The sequence below is a fragment of the Thamnophis elegans genome, chromosome 5 (assembly GCF_009769535.1).
Source record: "Thamnophis elegans isolate rThaEle1 chromosome 5, rThaEle1.pri, whole genome shotgun sequence".
Lineage (NCBI taxonomy): Eukaryota > Metazoa > Chordata > Lepidosauria > Squamata > Colubridae > Thamnophis > Thamnophis elegans.
In genome coordinates, this window is record NC_045545.1 from 91548055 (window position 1) to 91560956 (window position 12902).

Genomic DNA, 12902 nt, shown 5'->3' on the forward strand with positions numbered 1-12902 from the left:
GCATCCGGCAAGGGGAAAGCGGGGTCCCCTCTCGTGCAGCGGGTGGAGGGCGCGGGGCGGCGGCAGGGCTGGGCTGCCTCCGGGTCCTGCCTCCCGGAGCCCTGGGGCGGCCGCAGGAGTCCGTGGGCGGCGGGGCTCGCTCGGCTTCCAGCAGGGAGGAGAAGGGGGGCTTCCCGGAGCCGCGCGCTCGGCAAGCTCGCCGCTCAACTCAGCGCCAGCGCGCCTTCATCTCCGAGCGCCCAGCGGAAGGGCCAAGCCGCTCGCCTCGGAGCCGCTGGAGCTGGGACGCCGCCTCCGCCGCGGAATTTGCTCCAACTCAGCCGCTCCGGCCCATTGTCAGCCGGCTGGTCCCTGCCTTCCCTCCCCTCCTCTCTCTAGCTTAAAGAGACACCGACTTGCCTCAGCTGGAGGCCGGGCACGGGGAGGAGTTGGCGCCAGCCCGGGGAGGGGGCTGCGAGCGGGCGGGCGGGGGGACGGGAGGTAAAAGGCTGGATAGGTTTGGTTGCCAAACCGAGGCGGCTCGCTCGGGGCTCTTCCCTCTCTCCCCACGGGTGGGCAGCGGCCGGAGTTCCCACCGAGGAACTTCGCCGGGCAACTCTCGGTTCGGACGCCGGGGCGACTGGAACCCGGCATCCTCGGGTTCCGATTCTAACCCCGAAGGAGAGCAAAGCCGGGAAGGGCGTCAAACTCTTCCACCCAAGCTGGGAGCCTGTCACGTTTGGGAGGCTTGCAGCGGCTCACCTGCGTGGAAGTCAGCGGACTACACGCGCATACACAGACACATCCAGACAAACATCCAGACAGACAGACAGACCTCTGGCCCATCAGGAGGTCCAGCAGCCACCGGCCGTCCTTTGACTCGGACGTGGAATGGAAGGGAGTTAACAGAGGAGAGGGAATGGCTGGCGCAGACTGCCCAGCAAGACAAGAGATCCTGGGGCTTTCATAGTATCCTATCCCTGGAGTGGGGAGGATTTGGGGGATTTCATAGTATCCTTCCCCTGGCAGGCTAGGAAATGGAATGAACGAGGGGGCAGGCAGGGGAGGGAAACGAAACGAATAAGTGGCCAGGCAGGCTAGGAAACGGAATGAATGAGCGGGCGGGCGGGCAGGCGAGGAAACAGTCCAGCAGATGGAGCAGAAGCAGCCCCGGGGCTCCGCTGCCGCTCCCCGCATTTTTCTGGACGGGGTCTCGCAGGAAGGAATCCCCTCCTCCTCCAACAGGCAACAGCACTGCCGGATCCAGTTGTAGACTCGAGTATAAGCCGAGCCGGCTTTTTTCAGCCCAAAAAGTGGGCTGAAAAACTCGGCTTATACTCGAGTATATACGGTAACAGAATTAGACCAGCTATTAACTGGAACAGATGATAAACTGATAAGGAAATTATATTGTTATATACTAAGTATTAAACTTGAAAGTGAGCAGGTATAGGAGACAGTGTCTGCCTGAGCTAAAAACTTTGAATAGGCAATAGAATTAGATAAATGGCAGAACCTGTGGGATAGAAACATTAAATTAACTATGTCAACTGCATATAAAGAAAATTGATACAAAACGTTTTATAGATGGCATTTAACACCTGCAAGATTGACCAAAATGTATAAAGATAGATCTGCCAAATGTTGGAAGTGTAATCAACCATTGGGTTCATACTATCATATGTGGTGGATTTGTCCAAAAGCTAAAAAATATTGGATGAAAATACATCCTTGGTTGGAAAAGCAGCATATAGACTTGAAACCAGAGATATTTTTGTTGGGCATCCTACCGGAAAAATATGATAATAGCAATAGCAATAGCAGTTAGACTTATATACCGTTTCATAGGGTTTTCAGCCCTCTCTAAGCGGTTTACAGAGTCAGCATATTGCCCCCAACAACAATCCGGGTCCTTATTTTACCCACCTCGGAAGGATGGAGGGCTGAGTCAACCCTGAGCCAGTGAGATTTGAACAGCCGAACTGCAGAACTGCAGTCAGCTGAAGTAGCCTGCAGTGCTGCATTTAACCACTACGCCATATATATTAATCACAGCCAGAATTGTATTTGCACAACAATGGAAAAATGATGAGATTCCATCACATGAGAGTGTAATTAAGAAAATATTAGAATGCGCAGAAATGGACAGATTAACACTTATTAAGGATAAAGAAGAAACTGAATATTTTTTGATGTGGGATGTATTCTATCAATGGTTAGACAATAGAAACAGAAGTTAGAAAGGAGGAGATATAAAAAAAAGGAAATGTTAACATGGAAAGAATTTGATGATGAAGATGTTATGTATTATTGCAATTATATTAATATATAGTTATATTATTAACATTATTGTGACAAATATAATAAATATGTGGGTTATGACTGTTCAAATAACTGTATCCAGATCACGCACTGTTTGATGGAAATGAAAAGTAATATAAACAAAAAAATAAAACATGAAAAAAGAACAATTAATGAATGAAACAACTTGCCTCCGGAAATTGTGGATACTCCGTCCCTGGAGGTTTTTAAGAAGAGATTGGATAGCTATTTATATGGAGTGGTATAAGTTCTCCTGCTTGAGCAGGGAGTTGGACTAGAAGACCTCCGTGGTCCTTTCCAACTCTCTTATTTTGGATTCTATTCTGTATTTTGAATCTTTTTCACCCTCTTGGAGACCAAAACCAAGAGCTAGGAATTGACAACTTCTCTGCCTCCTTTGTAGAGGTTGAGAGACCCCAGAAAATGGTTGCTGTCCAAATGAACTTAGTGGTCTTGATATGGCGCTTCTGACATGAGGGTGTTGGCCATGATAGCAGATGACCAAACAGTCAATCGAACAGCCATACAGATACCCTTGACTCTTCATGTTGACCACGTTTTGGATGATGGAAAGGGACACGATGACTTGCTTTCTCAGGCCATCCACAAAGAGCTCAGACATAGTCAGGATCCAAAGTAGGTCATGTGTTCAAGCAGAACTGGGCCATCAGAGAACATGTTGAGATTTCTATATAATAAACAGGAGTGTTACTTAGAACATAGAATCATAGGGCTGGAAGGCCCCTTGGAGAGTGTTAGGTAAGCTCCCCGTTGGGAGAACGAATACGTTCAGAGAAGCATTGTGAGAGTTGTGTTGGAGAACACACAAACCAGCATACAGAGACATTGCAGTTTAAATAGGCTTTTACTTTCGTAGAAATAGAGGTATCAGAGTCCATCAAACAGTCCAAGTCATACACGGATAAGACAGTCAGTCATCAACATCTTTCAGTTAAGGGATAATCCAAATAACATAGTCTAGTATCATATAATCAGCTCAGTACTCCAAGTTTGCTAGCAGTTGCAAAACTTACAATAGCTCACGGCACTTTCCAACAGCCAGCTTCCAAAACACTCAGATCAGATCAGATCAGCCCAGCATCTAACGAACAGAGAGAGAACTAATAGTCATTCTGGCTCCCTCTTATGAACGAGTGGGGAAAACAGCAACCAATCATATTTTACAGTATGCTTTAAAGAAACAGCTACAACATTGATGCATGATTTATATATTTGGTAGCAAAGGATGGTTCAATCCCCTGTTCAAGGTGAAAGACTGTATACCATTCCATTCAAATGGTTGCTCAGTCTATTCTTGAAAACCTCCAGTGATGGAGCACCCACAACTTCTGGAGGCAAGCTATTCCACTGATTAATTGTTTGCACTGTCAGGAAATTTCTCCTCAATTCTGGGTTGCATCTCTCCCTGACAGGCTTCCACCAGAGGTGGCATTCAGAAGGTTCTGACCAGTTCTGGACAACTGAAGGCAGAAAGTTTGAGTAGTTCGGAGAACCGGAAAATACCACCTCTGACTGGCCCTGCCCCCATCTATTCTCTGCCTCCCGAGTCCCAGCTGATAGGGAGGGAATGGAGATTTTGCAGTATCCTTCCCCTGCCATGTCCACCAAGCCACGTCCACAGAAACGGTAGTAAAGGAATTCAAATCCCACCACTGGCTTCCACCCATTACTTCTTGTCCTGCCCTCTGGTGCTTTGGAAAATACGTTAATCCCCTCTTCTGTGTGATGGTCCCACAAGAACTGGAAGACTGATATTCTAGGACTTTCTGCTGATTTCTCTTCTGTTCTTTTTTCCCCCCCAGAATGAAGTGTTCCACGATGTCTCCTTGGCCCGTCTATTAATTTACCTATTTCCTACAAAATCCTTCCTTCTGAAGACCAAGATTTCAGCCCACCACCAGAAGGATCCAAACCCGCTTGAGGAAGGACAAACGAGACAGACAGACAGACAGACAGACAGACATCTGAGAACCTCAACTGGATGGAAATGTCTCACAAGATGGTGGGGGAAAATGGCTACCACTGTACCCACAAGCTTATTTTCTCCAATGCACCCAATTCCTCGGAGAACAGCCCTCCTTTTGACAGCCCCAGTCCTCAGGAATCCTGCCCCACTCCTTTGAGCAATGGGGCGTTCTACTCCAACACAAACAGTCCTTCGGATTCCTGCATGAAGCCTCTCTGTGAGGCGACATCCCCCAACGAAAACGGGTTCAGCAGCGGCATCAAATATGTCGCCACCGAGCGGGAAGTCCTGGTGTGCGGGTGGGGCGGCTTCACCCCAAGTTGTTTACAGTTTTTCAACACCCCCAAAGGAGTCCTCTTCTTCCTGTGTGTGGCTTCCTTCCTGCAAGGCATGACCGTCAACGGCTTTGTCAACACCGTCATTACGTCGATCGAGCGGCGCTTCGACCTCCAGAGCTACCAAAGTGGGTTGATTGCCAGCTCCTACGACATTGCAGCCTGCGTGTGTTTGACGTTCGTCAGTTACTTTGGGGGCAACGGGCATAAACCGCGGTGGCTGGGCTGGGGAGTTTTGATCATGGGGATTGGCTCCCTCATTTTTGCCCTGCCTCACTTCACCACCAGCCAATACGAAGTCCCTTTTTCAGAGGAGGTTGGCACGTGCTCCTCCAATCAAAGCGCGTTGTGTTCAGAAAGTGTCTCCACCCTCTCTAATTATCAGTTTGTCTTCATGCTCGGACAGTTTCTACATGGGATTGGAGCAACGCCACTCTACACCCTTGGGGTGACCTATCTGGATGAAAATGTCAAGTCCAACTATTCTCCTGTGTATATTGGTAAGTTCTGCAGTCTACAGAATGATGGAATGGATAGGAGGATACCATTTTATTTATTATTTATCTATCTAACTATCTATCTATGAGCCATGGTGGCGCAGTGGTTAGAGTGCAGTACTGCAGGCTACTTCTTGTGACTACCAACTGCCTGCAATTTGGCAGTTCAAATCTCACGAGGCTCAAGGTTGACTCAGCCTTCCATCCTACCGAGGTGGGTCAAATGAGGACCCCAATTGTTAAGGGCAATAGGCTGATTCTGTAAACTGTTTAGAGAGGGCTGTAAAGCACTGTAAAGTGGTATATAATTGCTATTGCTATCTGTCATCTATCTATTTTATTGATTGTGTGTCTGTCCATCCATCCATCCCATCCGTCTGTCTATCTGCCTATCTGCCTATCTATCTATCTATCTATCTATCTATCTATCTATCTATCTATCTATCTATCTATCATCTATCCATCCATCCATCCATCCATCCATCTATCCCTCCCGTCTGTCTGTCTGTCTCATCTATCTATCTATCTATCTATCTATCTATCTATCTATCTATCTATCTATTTATCTATCTATCTATCTACCATCTATCTATCTATCTATCTATCTATCTATCTATCTATCATCCATCTATCCATCCATCGCATCCATTCATTCATCCATCCCATCCCATCTGTCTGTCTATCTATCTCTCATCTATCCATCCATCCATCCATCCATCCATCCATCCATCCATCCATCCATCCATCCATCCATCCATCCATCCATCCATCCATCTATCTATCTATCTATCTATCTATCTATCTATCTATCTATCTATCTATCTATCATCTATCAAATCTGCATGCTGCCCATCTCCCTAAACACGACTCCAGGCAGCTTAAAGACATTGAATGAAATAGCAATGACACCTAGACTTATATACCACTTTACAGCCCTCTCTAAGCGCTTTACAGAGTCAGCCTATTGCACCTAACAATCTGGCTCCTTATTTTACTAACCTCGGAAGGATGGAAGGCTAAGTCAACCTTGTGCAGATAGTCCTTGATTACTGGTGGGATTAAAAGGTGGGAGCGGATCTGACCTTGAGGGGCTGGCTGTTCCTGAAGATGGGCTTCACAGCCAAAAATGCTCCTCTTCTTGAGCCCACCAGCTGCAGGGCTCCGCTGCAATTCTTGCCAGATGTAAGGATACAATGGCAGAATGGTAATTTACACATTTCAAAACTTCATTTCCTTGCTTGTAAGGGAATGAAATGCCTGCAAGAAAACCACTAAGCTCAGAGAGCAGCAAGGAGCCACAGTTCAACCCTGAGTTACAAATTTATTTTTATTTGTTTGTTTATACACTGTATTGGCCGCCCATCTTATCACAGGGCCATGGGGGCGAACCTATGGCACGCGGGCCACAGGTGGCACACGGAGCCATCTCTGCAGCCACATGATCCGTCACCCAGGCCAGCTCCACTGCGCATGCACATGCGCCTCTTCCCGGCCAAACAATTTTCAGGTCCCTTCTGGCAGACATGGGTGCATGCACGGAGGTGGGGGGGCGGCGCCCCCACTCCGTGGCCCATTTTTAGTCCCAGGAGGCTTGGAGGCCTGTTAGCACCAAAACAAGGGTTGTGTGTGCATGCGCAGGGGGCAGGGCCTGCAGGGAGGCATTGCATTATGGGTGTCAGAACATGTGCTATTGCATGTGCAAGCAGGCTTTCAGCACCCGAGGGAAAAAAGGTTTGTCCTCACTGTTAGGTAAGCTCCCCGTTGGGAGAGTGAGTACATTCAGAGAAGCGTTGTGAGAGTTGTGTTGGAGAACACACAAACCAGCATACAGAGACACTGCAGTTTAAATAGGCATTTACTTTCATGGAAATAGAGGTATCAGAGTCCATCAAACAGTCCAAGTCATACACAGATAAGACAGTCAGTCATCAACGTCTTTCAGTTAAAGGATAATCCAAATAACATAGTCCAGTATCATATAATCAGCTCAGTACTCAAAGTTTGCTAACAGTTGCAAAACTTACAATAGCTCACAGCACTCAGATCAGATCAGCCCAGCATCTAACGAACAGAGAGCTAACAGTTGTTCTGGCTCCCTCTTATGGCCGATTGAGGAAAACAGCAACCAATCACATTTTACAGTATGCTTTAAAGAAATAGGTACAACATTGTTACATGATTTATATATTGCCAACCCAACCGGTTAGATTATATTCCTAACAATCACTGCCATAGGGTAACTGGGTGGCTTAGTTAAACCCAAAAAGGTTAAAATAAAGCTAATGACACTTGGGTAAGATTGGGGGGGGCTGAATAGGAAGGAAGTGGGATCTGTTATTACTTAATCAACCACCTCCATTACACAGATTCCCCCATTGGGACTTCAAACCAACTGGCAGAGCCAGGGTTTTAGGTCCTTACAGAAGGATTGGAAGATTGGGATAAACCACAAGATGTTCCAGATGGCAGGAGTAGGAGTGGGATTCAAAAAGTTTAGCAACCGGTTGCCTCCCTGCTTGCTGGGTGGGCGTGGCCATGGTGTGTGTGACCTACTTGGCCTCCTCCACCATGGCAGGGGGGGAGTTTTCTCCCTCCCCAGGCTCTGGAGGCTTTCTTTGAGCTTCCGGGATGGCAAAAACGGCCTCCCCTGGGTGTCAGCATTCCAAATATCATCCAAAATTAAATCAGAGTCCAAGGCAAAGTATTGCTCAAAGTTCCAATTTATTAAGAGAGCCATGTTGGCATATCTGGGAAAACCCGAATCTGAAAGCTCCCCGGTTATCCCCACCCAGTTGAAAGTTCAAGATCTTGCCCCCACACCCACAAGTCCATCACATGGTCCAATCTTCCACTGCCACGCTGGCATTTCCACCCATCTAATTCCGGTCAGGTGCAGAGGTGCAGAGACAAAGAATGACCTTGGGCTTCTAGAAAGGAATGTTTTATTTTGACAACAACACATTCTACAATTCTACTCCTTACTATTCCTCCGCACAATTACCCCACTAATGAAACAGCATAGTAAAATAATAGAGCGTGTGGCAAGCCAAAGATCCCAAAAGGAATATGACTGCAGGCCTGACACTGGGCTCCAGAAGCCAGAAACAGGCCCATTTTCGGATTTCTGGGAAGCCCGTATTTTACCCTCCCAGAACCTCTGCATGAGCCCTGCACTTACCTGGCATCCAAAATGGGCTACATGGAGACTCCTGGGAGGGGAGAGATGCCCGGGGCAGCCAGTCCTTGCAAACCAGATGTAAAATTAGCATCCGGTTCGCCCTAACTGGCTGAATCCCACCCCTGGGCTGGAGTCATGACAGAGAAGACCTTCCTCCTGGAGCCGGTCAGTAACAGGACCCACAACATGCCTCCTCTGTCAGCATGAGTGGTACAGACCAATCCTTGTGGGGTGAGATGGTCTTTTAAGTAACCAACCCATGCGATAAAGGACTTTAAAGGGTTTCATGGCAGGGTTTTAAGATATTCTCTTCTATTGGTGCAGCAGTTCAAAAGGCCGTCACAGGTCAATGGGAGCAGGTGTATTTGCTGAAACCAAGGGCACACTCAAAACCAGTCAGTTGAAATGAACAAGCAGTTCAGAAGAAGATGGTTAATCGGCGAAACAGTCCGCATTGAACAAGAGAAGAAACCACGGTAGAGGTTCTCCAGTTGACGGCCACCTATGGGGAATGTATCTTCTGGGTCCCCCTTCCCTTGTTTATTGTAAGCCGCCCAGAGTCCTTTGGGAGTGGGCGGCATACAAGACCAATAAACTCAACTCAAACTCAACTGGGTCATGCAGTCCAATCCTTACATTGTCCAGGGGGTTGGATTAGAGCAAAGGTCTCCAAACCTGGCAACTTTTAAGACTTGTGGACTTCAACTCCCAGAAATCCCCAGTCAGCCATGATCACTGGGGAATTCTGGGAGTTGAAGTCCACAAGTCTTAAAGTTGCCAAGTTTGGAGACCCCCAAATAGCAATAGCAGTTAGACTCATATACCGCTTCATAGAGCTTTCAGCCCTCTCTAAGCAGTTTACAGAATCAGCATATTGCCCCCAACAATGTGGGTCCTCATTTTACCCACCTCGGAAGGATGGAAGGCTGAGTCAACCCTGAGCCGGTGAGATTTGAACAGCCGAACTGCGAAACCAGCAGTCAGCTGAAGTAGCCTGCAGTACTGCACTCTAACCACTGCGCCACCTCGGACCTTTCAACTTAATGACTGAAGGAAACTTGGAGAAGGTTATAGGCTCCTGCAGTGGCCTTCTTTGCCCCAGTTTGAGCCTGAGCAAACACCCAAATTTTCCATGTTGACCTTTGCCCAATATCAAAGTTGTGTCTTGTCTCTTTTCAGCTGTTTTCTACACCGCTGCCATATTGGGCCCCGCAGCTGGCTACTTGGTTGGAGGCATCTTTCTCAATATTTACACTGAAATTGGGAGACAGTAAGTTCCTGGTCCCCTTTCTCTTTCCTTCCATCAGCCCTGAAAATTCCCTTCTGCCCCTGTCTCAATATACTTCCATCAGGTAGAGCCAAAGTCACTCTCAACAGGGATGCAGCTTGGATTTGGATTTGGATTTTATTCAATTTGTAGGCCGCCCTATTCCCCGAAGGGACTCAGGGCGGCTGAACAAAGCCAAGGGAGGGAAAATTACAAAAAAGTAAGACAAAGTTTCTTTTAAGAATTCAAGCACTGAGGAGAGGGTTCTTTCAACAGGTTTATTGGAACAGAAGTTATTGACAGAACAAGCAAAGAACAAGAACAACGCCCGCCTGACAACTTGACAACTGTCAGGCGGGGAACCAATCGGAAGCGCAATTCTCCTGCCGGCCAGCAGCCGCGCCAGAGCCAATCAGCTCTTCTTCCTGCTCTGGCCACGGCTGCTGGCTGCGTCGGGAGGACACAACAGCTTCAATAAATGTCAGCGTTTTCAAGCAGGTATTTCAAGTGAGATATTTCAGAGCACACTCCTGTCCTGCCGGGAGTCCTGGACCCTTTACGCATGGCAGGAGAGAAAGCACGTATTCTTGGCATCACCTGGCATGACAATATTCCAAATATTTGGAATGTAGTGTTGGAATGTGCTGGAATTTCTAGCAGGTCTACTCTATTGAAACAGCAACGTCTATGCTGGCTTGGGCATGTTGTGAGAATGGATCCTGAAAGATCTCCTGCATGGAGAATTAGTGCAGGGAAAGCATCCCAAAGGGAAACCACAGTTGTGATATAAGGATATCTGCAAGAGGGATCTAAAGGCCTTGGGAATGGGCAGCAACAGCTCCAATTCGAAGAGACACTCATTTGGCTGGCTGAGGCAGAGGCAGTCCCGGACCCAGCAAAAACTGGGGACTGGGCAGGGGACAGGAAGTGTCTGCCCTCAGTGTGGAAGGGATTGCCACTCCCAAATTGGACTTTTTAGCCACACCAGATGCTGATTTAGGAAGCCTTTCCAGAGCACGATACCATAGTCTTTCAAGACTGAAGGATGCCAATGAATCTATTTCAGTGTAAATCTGGATGTCCAGACATTAGGCAAGTTCAAGCATCTTCTAGGCCAGGGGTGTCAAACTCAAGGCCTGGGGGCCGGATCTGGCCCACGGGGTGCTTAGATCTGGCCAGTGGTGGGTTTCAAAAATTGTTCGAACCTACTCTGTGGGTGTGGCCTCCTTTGTGGGAGTGGCTTGCTGCCCATGTGACCGGATGGGAGTGGCTTGCCACCCATGTGAGCGGATATGAAGATGCCGACGACACTTGTCAGAACCACCTTAAATTACCTCACACACAGCACTGGCATGCATAAGAATATGATGTCAACTTGTTTTTTAAAAGGCATCTTTGGTTTGCGTTAAAACAACTTCAACACACGCAATGTTCTGATTGCACCACAAACGCAGTAGTCCTCCTTCCCTTTCACAGAGGCACTGAGTTTTATAAATATGAGCATGATAGTGTAGAATAATCATATCCAAGGACCAGTGGTGGGTTTCAAAAAATTTTGGAACCTCTTCTGTAGGTGTGGCCTGCTTTCCGGGTCCACTGGTGGAACCTCTTCTAACCGGTTTGGTAGATTTGACGAACCGGTTCTACCAAATAGGTGCGAACTGGTAGGAACCCACCTCTGGATCTGGCCCACAGGGCCACCCTGGATACAGCAAAGGTACTGCCTATACTGCCAGCCTGTACTGCCTCTGCCAACCGGCTCCTGAGCTCTGTTTTCGCAGAAGGATTGCAGGAGGCCATCATAGGCAAAAATGGAGCTTGGGAGTCCATTTTCGCTTGTAGAGCACTCGGGCCACCACAGGCGCCCCCACACAAGTGAAATTGAGCTGGCCATGCCTGCCCAGCCACACCCACCCCAGCCCCCTGAGGTCAAACACAACCCTGTGGCAGCCCTTAATGAAATCGAGTTTGACACCCCTATTCAAGTCAATGTTTCTCAACACTAACTTTTGAAGATGAGTGGACTTCAACTCCCAGAGTTCCCTATCCAGCAGGGTTGGCTAGGGAATTCTGGGAGTTGAAGTCCACTCACCTGGAATTCAGTTGTCAAGGTAAACACCAATCTAGGGAAAAACAATCTAAATGAACAACGAACCAGCAGAGGAAAAAATGCTTTAAAAAGCTAAAAAAATAGCTGAAAGTGAAAAAAAAGTTGGCCACGCCCACCCAGTCACATGAGACCCCCTACAAGCCACACCCACAGAACCGGTGATGTCGGGGGGGAATTAGATTTCACCACTGCCTCATTCCTTTATTTTTTGAAGCATGTTTACTTCTGGTTTGGTTCCTATGTGTATTACTGTTGCCAGGAGAAATTCTTAGCCTCGTTATTAAGTTTTCATCACCGGGTAGATAGTTTCTGTTGAAAGGAAAAGAGCACCATTCAAACTGTCATGGTAACTATGGTAATAACTCTTGGCCAAGGTTTAATTTAGAATACAATCAAAGGTATCCTATAGTGATGTGAGTCAGCAAAGTGTTACAAGAAAGCTAAACCACCCAATTCAATTCTTCAGCTGATTCACCGCTTAGAGCTCCCCTGGCAATTACGCAGTGCTATCCAGAATGACGTTCATTCATTCATTCATTACACTTATCCTCAACTTGCAACTGCAATTCAGAACCAGAACTTCCATTGCTAAGCCAGGCAGTTGGTAAAATGAGTCACACCAAATTTCATTGTCCCTTTTGCTGCATTTATTAAACAAATCACTACAGATGTTAAGTGAATGACAGGTCCGTTACCTGAATTTGCTTCCCACTGACTTCGCTTGTCAGAGGCTGGCTAGGAAAATCACAAATGGCAATTAGGTGACCCCCCCCCCCCCCCAGTGACGTGCGGTCAGCTTTAGGCCTGGTGAGGCACTTTTTAGACTTGTGGACTTCAACTCCCAGAATTCCACAGCCAGGCATGCTCAGTTCCGATTTAAAGCGACAGCATTTTTCCCCCTTGCAAAATAAGTTTTCCCTTTTTTTTTTCTTCTCCCTCCTCCCTCCTCCCTCTCTCCCTCCCTCCCCCCCTCTCTCAAACAGACACACACACAGAGAACTTCAATCCCTCTCTCATTCACTCACTCTCAAACACAAACACAGAAGTTGGATTGGATATATTTTCCAAAGGCTTGAAAGCAGCTCCTCTGCCATACCCCACCTTCCCCTGCTGCCTTCCAATCAAACTTTTTGAATTCCTCCCCCCCTCCCCACACATGAACCTTTTCCAGCTGTTTCAGAGACGATTTCAACTCTGCTTCTCCCTGCCCTGCCCTCCCCTCATGAA

The 12902-nt window shown here is 47.5% G+C and overlaps 1 protein-coding gene across 1 annotated transcript in view; it reads left to right on the forward strand.

The window, feature by feature from the left end:
• Positions 1 to 4309: 4309 nt before the first annotated feature.
• The window catches only part of SLCO4A1 (solute carrier organic anion transporter family member 4A1), a 34726-nt gene continuing 26133 nt past the window's right edge, over positions 4310 to 12902 (forward strand). Inside the window, exons 1-2 of the mRNA XM_032219025.1 lie at positions 4310 to 5123; positions 9478 to 9568. Coding sequence (XP_032074916.1) covers positions 4310 to 5123; positions 9478 to 9568 — 905 coding nt within the window. The remainder of the gene's footprint in view (positions 5124 to 9477; positions 9569 to 12902) is intronic.